The 15702-nt window shown below is 38.6% G+C and overlaps 1 protein-coding gene across 5 annotated transcripts in view; it reads left to right on the top strand.

Moving 5' to 3' along the window:
- The window catches only part of LCA5 (lebercilin LCA5), a 51441-nt gene extending 39612 nt beyond the window's left edge, over window positions 1-11829 (top strand). For all 5 annotated transcript variants that reach the window (XM_081342420.1, XM_081342423.1, XM_081342422.1 and 2 more), the window contains 2 exons: window positions 3234-3366; window positions 8982-11829. In XM_081342420.1, coding sequence (XP_081198546.1) covers window positions 3234-3366; window positions 8982-9775 — 927 coding nt within the window. In that variant the 3' untranslated portion in view covers window positions 9776-11829. The remainder of the gene's footprint in view (window positions 1-3233; window positions 3367-8981) is intronic.
- Window positions 11830-15702: the final 3873 nt, after the last annotated feature.

Genomic DNA, 15702 nt, shown 5'->3' with positions numbered 1-15702 from the left:
CTGATCGCCTGACTCTGCCCAGCTGGAGTCCAAACCGGTCCGAATCCGAGCGATTTTATCCGACAGATGTTGACTAAATTCCTCGGCACGACCCTGCAAGGGATCCTCCCTCACCTCCTGATTAAGAAGTGAGCGAGTCACCCTAAACAAGGCGGCCGGGCGATTATCTGCGGACGCGATGAGAGTGGAGAAGTAATTACACCTCGCCACCCTCATCGCTGCGAGATAAGACCTAATATAGGTTCTTAACCGCAACCGGTCGGGTTCGGATCGGCTAGACCTCCAGCAGCTCTCTAGGCCCCGTTTCCGACGCTTCATCTCCCGGAGCTCCGCAGAAAACCATGGAGCTCGCTGGGATCTGCGCCGGGTCAGGGGCCGCAAGGGTACAACCCGGTCAAGTGCCTCAGTGGCTGCCCTTTCCCAGGCTTCCACTAAGGCATCAGCCGAGCTGTGAGCAGTGGAGGCAGGTGGGGACCCCAGCGCCGCTTGGAATCTATCAGGATCCATTAAGCGTCTGGGGCGGTACCATCTAATTGGCTCCGTACCCCCACGGCGGGGGGTGGCAAAACGGAAGACCAGCCGCAGGAGATGATGATCGGTCCATGACAGGGGCATAATAAATGGAGAGCCCCCACCTAGATCATCCAACCACCGTCTAGATAAAAAAATCAGGTCAAGGGTGTGGCCTCCCTCATGAGTTGGCTCTGAAATTACTTGCGTCAGGTCCATGGCCGCCATGGAAGCCATGAACTCCCGAGCTAGCTCAGATGAACCTCCCAGGGATGGTAGATTGAAGTCTCCCAAAACTATAAGTTTGGGAAACTCAACCACCAAACCCGAGAGGATATCGAGCAGCTCGGGCAGGGCTGCCGCTGTGCGACTAGGCGAAATGTACACCAGCAGCAAGCCCAACTGCGCCCCAGGACCAAATCTCATAAAGAGAGACTCACACCCGACTATCTGAGGAACGGTGGTCTCCCGCGGACATAAGGTCTCCCTAATGGTAACCGCCACTCCCCCACCCCTACCTTGAGCTCGTGGCCGATGTAGCACCCGGAAGCCTGGTGGGCAGAGGTCAACCAAAGGGACCCCACCCTCTGGGCCCAACCAAGTCTCCGTGATGCAAGCCAGGTCCGCATGCTCACCCTCAACTAAATCCCTAACGAGGGGAGCTTTATTAACCACGGACCTGGCATTCAGGTACACCAGCCGGAGCTCAGGAGGCTGCACATCCTCGCTCCCGGCACCTCGGGGAAGAACCAGAGGGTCGGAGCGCCTCACCGCTTGTAGACAGCGGAGACGGCCCTCCCGGTAACGATATGGCCCCCTGTCTATCCGCCTGCTGCCTTTCCCCGTCGTGGGAATTGGTAATCCCACGACCCGCTCATGAGCCCCAGATGTAACCACAACCCGCTCCCCCCGAACGCCGTCAGACCCAGGCCTGGCCTGCAACACAGTTGTTTGGCTACCCCCCACCGCCAGACAACCACTACCCCCCACCCCCCTCCCCAACCCCCTAAAAAATTTGACTAAAAAATTAACCAGGGGCCTCTTATTAAATTTATATCGAGAACCCCTGGCCTACCCGGCCATCTCTCAGGGTCCCAACAATTGGGCCCCTCATCGAGACTAGGGATAGAAAAGAAGGCGGGACGTACCCAGGAGAGGGGGGCACCCCTGAGGGCGAGTAAGTCCGTATCGGAATATCGATGCATACAGTCAGCAAGTCCAGAGAGGGCAGTCCAATGATTAAAACCAACAGGAGGATCGAAGGAAAGGAGTGGGACATTTGGGCCATCCACCAACCAACTGCCACTTGGTTGGATGCTCCCAGGGGCACACCACAACCCGTCCTCTCACAACGGGGCGCGAGTCTGCCCCCGGGGATGGTCCAAAATGCCCACCCTGGGTGGGGCAGCACCCACAGAGCTCCCACCTCTATGGGGCTGCCGATGTAAAACAGGCCACTCTCCCACTGTGGCCTGTGCCCAGGTCCGTCCCAGTCTAAAGGGGAAAGAAGGAGGCAGATGGAAAGTTAATAAATAAGTTAATAAATAAGTTAATGAATAAGTTGTCAGTCCGCTATATCGCCACCGTTGCCGCAGATATCGTTGCTGCCGGTAAAACAGGCCAATGGGCCTCGGAGACGCCACCATCGCCATCACCGTCGCCGCCATCACCTCAAGCAGCCGGAACCCAACGAATCGCTGTCGCCATGGTCGTCCTCTCCACCGCCCAGAGCAGCCCGAGGACGCCGTCGCCATAACCACCTCCATCGCCGGCAGTAGCTCAGAACCAGCACATTTGTGATCTTTTTTGCCATTTTAGGGCAAAAACCACTGATTCAGGAAACTGAATTTGCTTAACAACTACGTTGTTTGCTTAGTGACCATGTGATTCACTTAACAGTCATTGTAAAACTGTTGTGAAATTGGTCGGACTCAATTTATGACCACAAGGATTTACAGTGGAAATTTTGGTCCCAATTTGGTTGTAAGTCAAGGACTATCTGTAACTGCAAATTGAAAATCTTAAGTTATATGAACTTTTTTAGTGAAATAGAGACTAAAATAGGGACTAAAATAGGGACATTGGTTGGTTGCGCATCAGTTTGACTAGCAAAAAAGGGAATTGCTAAATGGTTGGATGAGACTTTACGTTCTGCCTCTTTTTGATAAAATACAGGATTGCCCAGGTTTCTTCAGATAGCTAAGATCTGAAAATTCTGTGAATTGAATCCAGCTAAAAGTCATGTAGAGGAAGCAGGCAGCATCTTTTTATCTACTTCTTTGAGTGAGAGTCCTTCTCATATCCCTGAAAAGCTTTTCTTAAGAACTGAAAGTCCTTTGTGAATGGAATAGATGGTGGCTGAGCTAAAAGGGATCTTGAATATCAGGTAGTAGCATATCCCTTAAGTAGGAAAGGAGTCTATACTGGATTATGTTTTTCTCTATGGTGCCATATTTTCTCCTTTAAATATACCAATCTGGTATTTGAAATAGAATTTCTGAGTTCTGATTTAAAAAAAGGATCTAATAAACTGGATTAACCCAGATGAAATACATATAAGAAAACAATGGTCCCAACAATTTCATTTTTCTCATAATTTGCTGATCATAATTTGCCAATATTTTTAGTTAACAGAAAGTTATTGCAAATGAAATGACAATATTCATTCTAATTTCATCCAAATGGTTTTTGAAGAGCTTTTCATTCTATATTTATATTTTTAGGAACAGCCAGTTAAAGATTGGAAAGAACAAAGTGAGGATTTCAAGCAAGAACAGAACCAAGGAAGAGAAGAGAAACTAAAAAATGAACAAGAACTCCAAGCATTGGAAGAAAGAGCCAAGAAACTAAGAGAAGGTAAAGTAGAAATGTTTATATTTGCAGGATTTATATATTAAAAAGTTGTTATGTAATATATATTATATGTACAATTTCTTCCAATTATTATCAGCTATATTTCTTATATAATGGTTATTTCTTCTCAGATGATAAGCAAAATACTTCTTATTTTTACAATGTAGTAAGTAAATATTATGGACAAGGTTATATCTGTGATTGTTGTGGGGCAGTGAAATGGAATCCTATGACATAGATCAGTAGTTCTTAAACTGGAGGTAATTACCCCCAGTGGGATAATTTGTACATTTCCTGGAGATAATGGAACAATTTGTAATTGCTTGTTTGTGAATTGAGGATCCAGTTTGGAACTGCCTTGTGCCAAGACACTTGTGAAAACAATGGATGTGAATGTTATTACAATGGTGTATTAACATTATTAGAGACAGGCAAAAGAGATAATTGGATCAAACAGTTTAAGAACCACTGACATAAAACCTTAAGCGTTGTATTGAGGGCCTTGAAGCAAAAAAATAAGAACTCTCTTGAGTTGTGTACAATTCCCGGTAACTACCTGGATGTGTCCTTGGTAGCTGTATGGAAGTGGCTTGCCAATATCATCAACAATATGAAGCCTACAGCTCTAGGATTTCTTTGTGGCTGCCTAACCACGTACCAATGAGGACTGATTTCCCTAGCTGTTTTTAAAATGAATGGCTGTTAGATGCTGCTATCTCCTCTGAGTGCTTGGCTCAATGAGGTAATGATGGTGGTCTCCATAGACCTAAATGGCCAGGACCAAAGAATCTAGATGCAATACAACCCAACTCGTATGTCAAGAACAGCTGGAGAGCTACTGATTATGGTTCTCCCTGTAGATTTGGCAGTGTAGCGAATAAGAATAAGATGTCATGCAGTTATGGTACTCTCACTTGGAAAAAATACAGACGATCCCCACGTTACCTAATCTCAAATTAAAACATAAGTGCTTGTTCTCTGGATGTTTTCAAGATAGTGATTCAGAAGCAGACTACTTTTTAAGTGAATACTGTTTTAACTGCATAGCTAAATGCTGCATTCTAACAGGTTTTTTTCTTTGATAATTTACTGAGACTTGTTTCATTGTTTGGTTTCTGTATAAGCCTCTGGCATTATTAAGGAAAGAGGAAATATATTTCTGTGTGTATGTATGTATAGGTGTGTGTATGTATATACATATAGGGTGTGTTTGTGTGTGTATGAATATATGTACATACATATGCATAATCTCTCTCTCTCTCTCTCTCTCTCACACACACACACACACACACACACACACACACACTTGCTGTTGTATGTACACTGTGAGCTTATGCACCGGAGACAAATTCCTCATGTGTCTGATCACACTTGGCCAATAAAGAATTCTATTCTCTCTCTCTTTCTTTCTGTGCCCTCTCTGACTCAGCATCTCTGAATGATTTACAAACGGTTAAAAATATTTAAAAACAGTGAGCACTACAAAATACAAAAACAACATAAAACAAACAGACAAAGATGGCAGAGAAAACAAACCCAGATGGAAACAAGGAAAAGGAAGAAAGAGGCATCCATTGTCCTTGCCAAAGGCTTGGGTGAAGACTCACATCTTTAGGGCCTTTCAAAACATCAGTAAGATGGGAGCCATTCAAATCTTGCAAGGGGAACCTCATTCCAAAGGAGAGGCACTGCTAGAGAGAAGGAATGCTTCTAGGGTCCTGTTATGTGGCACTGTTTAATTCAGAGGTCCCCAACCCCTGGTGCCAGGCTGTGGCCTGTTGGGAACTGGGCCCCACAAGCAGTCGCAGGTGAGCGTGCATGTGTGCATATGAATCTGTATTTGCGCAATTGGTATGTATGTGTGCAGAACCATCCCCTCTTCCCTTCCTGCCGCCGCCACCAGTCCACAGATCTGGAAAGATTGAGGACTGCTGGTTTAATTAACGGTAGCATGCCAACCCTGCGAGATGAAAGAAGCTGGCAGATACTGTGAGAGACAGGTCATCCTTGAAGTAATTAGAACCTATGCCAGGTAGAGCTTAGTACCGTGAATTGCACCCAGAAGCAAACTGGCAACCAGTGCAGCTCACAAAATGTAGATTTTATATGGCTGTACGAAGAGATGTCCATCACTGCATTCTGGACCAGCTGAAACTACCATATCCCCATGTAGAATATTTTAAATCATACTGGAGTGACCAGGGCATGAATAATTACCTGAAGGGGTCCGTGATATAGGAAGAAGGTACAATTGATAGATCTGATGAACTTGGGCAAAGGCCTTTCTGGCTACCTGCCACCTGCTTATCAAACAAGAGCTATGAGTCCAGGAAGACACCCCCCCCCCAAACTGCACACTACTCTTGAATTGGGAAATCAAAGTCAAGATTGAAAAATAGCTGAAAAATAGCTTTTATCCGTGGGCTGTTAGGCTTTTAAATGGGACATAATCTTATGCAGAATTGACTTGGGAGGCCGGTGTGTGGTGTTGTTGGTTCACATGGTGTGGTAGGATGGAGGGTTTGTTGTCACTGTGTGTTGGGGGGAGAGAGCACTGGGGGAGGCTGAGCTAATCTCAATGTACACATGTTGTACTTTGACAATAAAGGTTTATTTATTTATTTATTTATTGTCAATATCCCTAGATCTGGGCAATCTAGATATCCACAGCTACTCAGTCTTAGTAGGATTGATTCGGAGACAATTCCCCACCACCACCAAAACTCTACAACTTCCAGACATTGGGGCAGAACTCAACAACCTCACTTAGCCAACCTGGACTTGAAAGATATAATTGGGTACCATCTCTGTACTGATGATACTAAACTCCAAACTGGTGAATGACCTTACCCAACCCACTATATACTATACTCTATTCCTCTCATTTCTTTCCTGAAATTGTTGCTCTATTTTCTGACCTGGCCTACTTGGAGAGCTGACAGAAAGCAATTCAAACACCATTTAGATAGGAAAAATCAAATGCGTGATTTTAGAATGCTGGTGGAAAGATGGGAACCTGTACTGAGAAGAATAGCATATGAAACGTACGTGGGTTTCTGTAGATAATAAGCTGAATATGATCCAGCACTGTAATGCAGCTGAAAAAAAAAGAGCAAATGGAATCAACAAAAGTACACCAAAAAAACTAATGTGAAGATGAAGAGAAGTTGTCATCATTGGTCTAAATAGGTCCTCATGAAGAATATTGCATCCATTTCTGAGCATTAGATTTTAGGAGGGCTTTGACAAACTGGAGAATGAATAGAGAAGAATAAGCAAGGTAAGAGATTAGGAAGATGAAACTTAAGAGGAGTGGCTAAAGCTGTTGAATTTATCTAGCCTATATAAGAGAAGGCCATGTGGAGATACGATAGCTGTTTCCAAGTATTTGAAAGGCTGTCATGTAGAACAGTGATGTCTAACTCAAAAGAAACTACAAAAAGATCCCTGTGAGCTGCATATTGACTTAGAATCCACAAGTTTGTGTTTATGTATATGTGTGTTGTGTGTGTGTGTATTATTAATACATTAAAATCAGATAGGAACTTGATATATCTATACCTATATTTTCCCACCACTCCACTCTTTTTTTTTAAAGTTTTATTGGTATTCTAATTTTACATTTGAATATTTGAAAAGCAGCATGGCGGCTGGGTTAATCGATAATACAATGACGTACAAATACCTTTAGTACAAATCTCGAGCTGCTACATTAAATTTTCCTCTCTTTTCCCCTTAGTATTTACTGTCTCCTGTTTAAACTAATACAATTCTTATTAAATGAATTAAATAAAAATAACATTCTTACATTTATCAATAATTTTTGGCTTATACATATCCTTATTGTTTTAACATTCAGTCTTTATGGACAATCAATGTCCTAATTAGTTTTGCCCAATTTTTAATTTCCCATTAATATTTAACTTAACATTTAATATTTATAGTTTCCAAGTTTTAAGTAACCAAAGTTCCCATTATCACAATGCATCACAGTGTAATATTCAGAATACACATCTTATCTATTTAAATATATTCTATTACTCTCCATCTCACATCAACAAATTAATAATATGATATAACATTCTTATTTTCTATTAGTTTCCAAAACATCTTAAATTTAGTAACCAAATTTTCTCTTGTTTCAACATCAAATACTTTCCCTCTTTTTCTCTTAATGTCTATTATCTCATATTTAAGCTAGTACAATTTTTATTATATCAGCTAAGTAAAAACATGTTTATTACATTTATCAATATATTTTAGCTTATATATATCTTAATTAGCTTTACATTCAATCTTGATAAACAAATCAATATTCAAGTTTAACTTTTAATATTTATACTTCCAAATTTTAAAATAACTAAAGTTTTCTTTAGCTCAGTTCATAACAAAATCTAGTGTTCAAAGTACGTATCTTGTCAAATCGAGTATATTCTATTTTAATCCTTACTAATAAAGTCCCGATTTTAAATATTTCTGAATTTCATTTTAATCTGGTCCTGGCTGCGCTCAGGAGTCTTGTGGGCCACATATTTGACTCTTGATGTAGAAAACGGAGCAGCGTTGTTCTGTGGTGTTCCTGAAAATGAGACGAGTCACAGAGAGTTTAAAGTAAAAGAGAATAAATTCTGGGCAGACTTCTACATTAGAAGAATTTTCTAATGTAATTGTTGTTCAACAGGTGATGGGATTATTATGGGAGGTGTGGACTCTCCTTTGCTGGAGGTATCTGTACAAAGGCTGGGATGCTGGTATCTGTCGGGGATGCTGTAGTGATGGTTTCTTGGACTACGTAGGCGATGGACTAGATTTCTAAATAGGTCAAACCTCAAGAAGGACTAGATTTCTATGACTCCATGAACGTTCCCTTAAATAATTTGCTACATATATCTGAACTACACAAATTGAAGAACCGAGTGATCTTTGTATATCATTCTCTTTATAGGTGTGTGTGCTCATCTATCTTTCCATGGAAATTGGTGATTTTGCCCTTTTGTTACAGTACATTTATATATGGTCAATAGAATTATTAACATCCAAGTCCATTCTCCTCGTACACATGCATGAGGATAATTGTAGAAAGCCTTTTTTCAAAAACCAGCTTTTCATATTTTCTTGTCCTTAAATATGTAAACACTACTCTTTGCACTATTTAAAAATCAAGTATATCCTAATTGTAAATCATAACTAGTTGAATTATGCAGTTATACTTAATTTTTATTTAACAATAATTTTTCTTCCAATGAACTTTTGCCACACACAAAGATGTAGTTTTGGATCACTGAATAAATGAACAAGAATAATGTTTTTGACGTATTTAACTGGGTTTTCTTTATCTAGTTTTAGGAGTGGTAAGAAGAATAGATCGTGTTTAGGTCATATTTACTTCAACAGGGTTTTCACCCTTTTGAAAACCACTGTATAGTATCAGTAGCATTTTTTTGACCTAGATGACAAGATACAATTGTGGGAAAGCATAAAAGTTCTAAATCTCTTCTCAGCCTTATTGGAGGAGAAAAAAATGGCTTATTTCAATTCATGTATGTCATACTAAAATCATGTGTGAATGTGAATACAATCAACATGTAGATCTAAATTTGTTGTATTTTAACCTTCAGAATGGGAGACAGAACAATCAGACATAAAGAAGAAAGAAAACAGTCACTTGCTTGAAAATGGAAAAATGAAGATAGAGACAGAAATATATATTTCAGAAAAAGGAACACAGAATCATGACAGAACAGAGGAGAAAAGACAGAAAGAAATTCTGCTTGCCAAGATGCATGAAATCGACAGGGAAATTCAAAACAATATAAAGGCGGCTTCCCAAGAACTTACCACAGATACTGTCACTGTACCTTATACATTGGAAAAAAATAAGAGACTATGCCAATTGTCAGAAACAATAGAGAAAGTATCTAATGGTTTACCACAACCGGACCACTTTAGTACGGTTATCAAAGAAGAAATCCAGAAACCGCAGTCTACAGACATCACATGCACAAGCAACGATTTGATATTTGGTAGTTATGTACCTTCCTTTGGAAAAGGGTCAGGGAGGCCAAGCTGGCTTAATCAAAAAATAGACTTCTTAGATGAACTCACTAAGGAAAATATAGGTCTTGATACTAAGAAAGAGAGAAGGTCTAATTTAATGGAGCAGCTGTTTGGTAGCAGTGTCAATACAATCACTCCACCTAAAAGAAATGATTTTCAACAAGACGTTAATGCAAACAATGGTTTTCAGGCTAAAGGAACTGTGGTCAACATTAAAAATGACACTGATCTTTTTTTTAGTGAAGAAAAGAACTTTATACCCCAAAGACAACGACTGCAACACACAGCAAATAAACCAGCAGTTAAGGCACTGGATTCTTTAGAAGATGATATTGAGGAAGTATTATTGCACTGATTTTATTCTGTAAAATATGTAAATAGTTATATTTAGTATGTTTATAGTTTATAAATACCAAGTGATTGAAATTAAGTTATATGGCTTCAGGAATGATCAATAATGCAGCTTTTTATTTAATGCCCTGGGCCTAAGCAAAAATGATGACAATAGATAAAACAACAGTTACGCAATATGTATTTTTCTGTTTTAATTCTGTTAATAGAATCACTTGTCCCTCTTCTTGGAAGGAAGTAATGTTGTCTACATATTTGTCATCAGTCACTTAAAATTGACATTTCACCAGCACATCCTAATAAATGGGGGTGTTTTTTGAATTTGAATCCTTTCTTATTTAAGGCCTTTTTCCACCACCATTTTGTTAAGTATCTCTGATAGAGAGTACTTCCTTTACGAAGAATTTTAAGTTTTGAAATTGAGGGTGCAGGCAAAACAGTTATTGTAGCAAAGGTTGGATTGTCCCTGTAACCTTAGTTTATGTTCTAGTTTACAAAATACACTTAAATGTTTGCTTTAAATGTAATAGATGTTTATCAGCCTCTGTCATAGAGTAAAATTGACTACTTGAGGATGGCAACATAGAGAATATTGTAATTTGCTATCACATATCTTCTGTTGGAAAGCTTATGAGAAAAATATTTAATTGGGAAACAAAATTTACCTCCACTTTAATTGTATCCTGCCAGCACTATTAAAAAAACTAAAATACAATAATTGGGTTGTGAATTACTAACATGAATATAATCTATTTAGCAAAGTGATATATTTGTGCAATGGAACTTTGGTGATTATGCTAATGTTCCTAGTGGGCTGCACCAAATGTCTATATCAATATAAAACATTCATTTGAAAAATATTTTAAAAGATAAGCAAAGGGATTTGCTAGCCTGTGCTTAAAGACCTGAAATTAATAATTAGATGTACACTTTGTTTTGTTTTTCATTTTGGATACAGATAATTGCTTTATCCTAGGGAACATAATTTCTATGTTCCATATGAACACAGAAAATGAAAAACGATAATGATTACTATGAATGTACAGAATTCTTTAACCTAAAGCTTATATCTGGACCATCTAAACCAGGGTGTCAAACTGCCAGCCTGCAGGCCAGATGAGTCACGAGGAAACTGAGCCCACCCCATTGCCGGCAATGGGGGAAAAGTTCCGATACATCGTGTGACGTCACATGATGTGAGTTTTACACGTCTGATCTAAACAGTTGTTCTTACTACTGTAGATGCTGATTAGCTCTTAAGGCACAAGATCCCAATTATTTGTAGCTAAAGGCAAGGAAAACATTCATGAGTAGAGTAAGGTTCAAAGCTATGGAAATATAAAGGGGAAACTCTTAGTTACCACAGAACTAAGTTTAAAAGTAAGAGGAAAGAGGAAAACAGTAAAGTTTTCCATTTCCAACACTATCATGCTGCATAGTTCCCATTTTCATTATTGTTGGTTAATCTCAATATTACCTCAATATTGTTTACCAGCAGAAATTGTGGGTTAGGCAATATCAAAGTAACATTTAGGTTTTGTTAGTTTCCCAGACTGCTAGTTCAGCCTTCAGGCTACTTGAGCATTTGGAGAAAGAGTGCGGTGGACTCTAGGGAAAGATTCCTGTGACACATTGGCAAAACAAAAGGCTTTTGTGCGCCTTGAGTTTTAGTATTCTACTCTGTCATGATCCAGAATTCACACACACGAGGTTTGGTTTATCATAGATATTTTCTAGCTTTCCATTAGAACCGAGATAATAGGATTATGTTTTGGTTATTAGTACATTTGGAAGTAACTACAGTAGATATGCTTGCATTTTTAATGCACAAATAAAGATTTGGTATTTTTTTCTTTTTTGAAAAATAATTGTTTTCACCGAGAAGAAATACGAGTTCTGCTTTATACATACACATACACACATTAATATGTCTGTACTGGTTGAAAATAGTAAATGCTAATTGTTTTTTATACATTTATATTGTATGTACAAGTTACTTCTCAAAATATGCTTGATTTTTTAACAAAAATATTTGTATTAAAGTATTTGTATTTCTGATCTAAACAAGCATAAGTACTCTGCTATTTTTGCTATCATAAATATTTCTGTACTTAATTCCAAAGATATGAAATGGGGAACAGAGTAGCTTGATCTCATGAAAATTGTCTCAACAGTAACAAATTCATTCACATATTATCTCACTGTAGTCCATGTGATGTTAATGTACTTTGGAATATTTTTACCTTGAATATTTTTTATTCCATTTTGCACATGGAATCAATAGCAACTTGTTAGGTAAATAAGGTGAAATGGCTCATGCAACTTCTATGCTGCTGAAATACTCATGAGACGTATCTAAGTCATAATGTCTGTTTGCTTTTGCTTTGTTCAGTGTGATGATTGTTCAGTATGAATTATCTACAAATGCACTCATTACGGCTTATTCAACAATCTTGGCATAATACGATGCATTGTCACCCCTTCAAAATAGATGAGGTCAGGAAACAAGAATCATCAGAAGTCTTGGAATACACTTTAATGCCATTAGAGTATTGTAACAGAATCTCAAATGTCTGCCAAAGGCACCTTCAATATAATGTGTAGCTAGAGAAGTTGTGTGTGTGTGGGGGGGGGGATTTTGGCAACACAAAGCTTTCCCAGAAAGAGGCTCTGATTGAAAGACTGCATGGTCCCAAACTGGATGGGGCAGGGTGAAGAGATTCAGAGTAGCCACACCTAGAATCTCTCAGAATATATCAGCTTACAAGGTTACAGCTTTAGTTTGGCAAGATTCTGTCCATAAGTACCTTGTCCTGGTAAGGCAAGCCCATTCTATTTGTGCCGACAGAGTGGGCCTATTTTGGTTCTCATCAGTCAAAGAAGTCTGTCAGGATCCAGAAGAAGAGCCTTCTCTGCTGAAGTGCCCGCTCTTTGGAATAATCTTAGCCTCTAAGGTAAGATCTGCCCCCACTCTCCTATTCTTCGGAAAGAGTGTAAAAACTTAACTCTGCCAATTGGCCTGGAATCCAAATGGGGGTTCCACACTGAAGGTCACTGCTGGATTGATGACAGATTCCGCACCCCATACACAACTTGTTCCCATCCATCCATTTTGGTTATCATATTGATGTATTCTAGTTGTGTTCTTTTTATTGTTTATTTTATTCTACTATCTTAGTTCTGTTCTTACACTCACTTTCTTTTTATTGTTGTAAGCCTCCTAGAGGAGCCCCACAGTGAGATAGGTGACTGACTGACTGACTGAATGAATGAAGTTCAAGCAAAATGTGTTGGACAATTTCCGCATGTAACCTAACATAATCAAGAGAAAGTTGTGTTTGGGTTAATCCCTTGAGCTAGCCTGACAATAAGGAACAGGGAGGTCCTTCTCACACAAAGGAAGAACAATGAAATACAGAGAATATTTTGCTGAATTGGGCCATTTCCAATAGGAAGCCACTGAGTAAACTGATCTATACAGGGAAGGTACTAATAAACTTTCAGTCAATGAGTTTCTTGGACTGTAGGAGGACGGTCAACTGGGAGATGTGTCAATCAATGAATGCAGAGAATTTGTACTTTTTGGCTAATCTTGAGCATTAATGATACACTGCATCCCTTTATCACCAAAAGTTGCATGCTTATTTCTTAAGATCTGTATCCTGCTTTTCCCCCAGGAACTCAAGATGAGGTACATAGCACTGCCTTTTCAAATTTTTCCCCATTAACAACCTTGTGAGTGGGTTGGACTGGGAGACTACAGCATGTGTTTAGTCCTAATTACTTTCTGTGACTAAAGATGGATCTGAATCTGGGTGTCCTAAGTTTTTTGTCCAACAGCTGAATCACTACGCTGAACTAGCTCCCACTTATGTTGTGTCATCATGGCCAACATGTACTTTCCAGACTAGAAAAGGGTTCACCCATTTGCATTAAAATCCAGAAATAGGAATTTAATTTGAAAGTTAAGGGGAAAAAACAACGACAGGACACAGTAAATGATGTTTTATATTCCTGGAAAGCCACTCGTCTAATGATGGGTAATTAAAATTTATGGCACATACAGAGTTTTAATCTAATTGTCTAATTGTCAAAATCTTGTCCTAGGCTTCTGTGGATTCAATGTTCACTCCTAATCACAGTTATCTCAAAACAAGGGATTTTGCATTATTGTTCAAAAGATTATGAATACAAAATAGTTTAGGAGGAAAGGAGTCTCCGGTATAAGGATTTTAACTAGATTAACATTTCAAATAATTCTCTGCCTCAGTGGAGAAACTGTGAAGTTCATATGCCATTCTGTACTCCAGCTTGCATGCTGGAGAAGCAGGCATGTTTCTGTAATCATCAGCTCTTTGCCTTGCTGAAAAGAAGTGTGAATCAAATATACGTTTTTTGGAAACACATGGGCAAGCTGCCAAGGTACTAATGAAGGCTCATTCGAAGAAGAATTGTCAGTCTTTATTGTACTGTGTTTCAGTCATCCACCTCTACAAAGGCTACAGCTCATTTAGTTCCAACTTTGCTGTTGGTCTTTGCAGGAAAAAAAAATGTCAGTTCTGTCGCTTGCACGATGAAGCTTCTTCTGGAACTTTTTAACATTTACCCAAGCTTTTGGCTGAAACAATTTAATGCTTTAACCATACATCCTATGTTTAGTAACCCCAATTCTTAATAGTTTTGTTTGTGCAATATCCATATTTAATGTAGCAGTTTTTAAAAAAAAATAAAATAAAACTCATAGACTCATAAGCAAAATCTAAAGGCTGGCTCTATACAACTAACTGAATTGAAATATGGTTGGCTAATTTGTGGATCAATGTGTTGTACAAATACAGCCATTATCAAGGAAAGAACTGTTAAATTCTAGCTGTGTTCACACTGCTTAAATCCTGCTTAAATTTCTATGGAATGTAAACGGAGAAGAATGGAACAAATAAACCATGTTAGAAGTAGGAAATGTATGCTAGCTTTCCTTGTATCCTGGATAAAGCCATTTCCCCACAGTTGGTATTCTGTTTGGTTTTCAGCAGCAACTTACTGACAGTAGTTGGAAGGAAGTAAGTTCTAGAAAAAGAAAATCAGCTGCACAACCAGAAAATAATCCTTCTCTTCTTTTTTTTGTATTTTAAATCATGCGTATTTTCAACAGGAAGTTAAAATTTAATTACATTTAATTTAAAAATGGAAGCAAGTAATCTCATTTCTACTGAGGCTATGGTGAGAGGGAAGTGTTGAAATAAAAACTGTCAGCACTTAGATAGGTTTGGACTATAGTCATATTTTATGTAAATTTATGAATGGAGACTGATAACACCTTGCAAATTCAGATTTCTTACAGTATTAGATAAGTCTAGGATTACATTTAATTATTTCTAGTTCATAAACTGATACGTTCACAGGCAATTCCTCCCTAAAAATAATTGCCATTGATCAATTAAATCCCCACATTATATTACCTCAGCAAGGCTTAAATGAACGCTACCAGCATTTCTTTAAAAATTATGTTTATTTAATAGAATACAAAAAAGAAAAAGGAAATTGTACATATATATGTGGTATATGTATGCATCTCGTTTGTTCATAGCATTTTACATAATTGTTTCCCACAGAGGATGACACCATTTCATTATAATTATTCCTTCAAAAATCTACTATTGTAATTCATAAACAACAACTAACATCAAGTCTTCAGCGCATCGAGTAACTGGGATCATAAATTTATTTTTCCAATACTGAGGAACAATATATTGACAACAAAAATGGTGTAGAAATTGAATCTATTTCCATTTTTCAGCTACTAGTTTCTATGTAGATATAGATATCAGAAATTATTAAAACCTGCTCAAAATCAAGTTAATGTACATGATGATTTTTTGTGGCAAGTTCAACCAGAACAGACATGCCATAGTTTGCAAAATAGAACAGGTA

Source organism: Vipera berus, assembly GCF_964194415.1.
Source record: "Vipera berus genome assembly, chromosome: 1".
NCBI lineage: Eukaryota > Metazoa > Chordata > Lepidosauria > Squamata > Viperidae > Vipera > Vipera berus.
The sequence above is the reverse complement of the archived record's forward strand: the minus strand, read 5'-3'. Positions and strand labels throughout refer to the sequence as shown.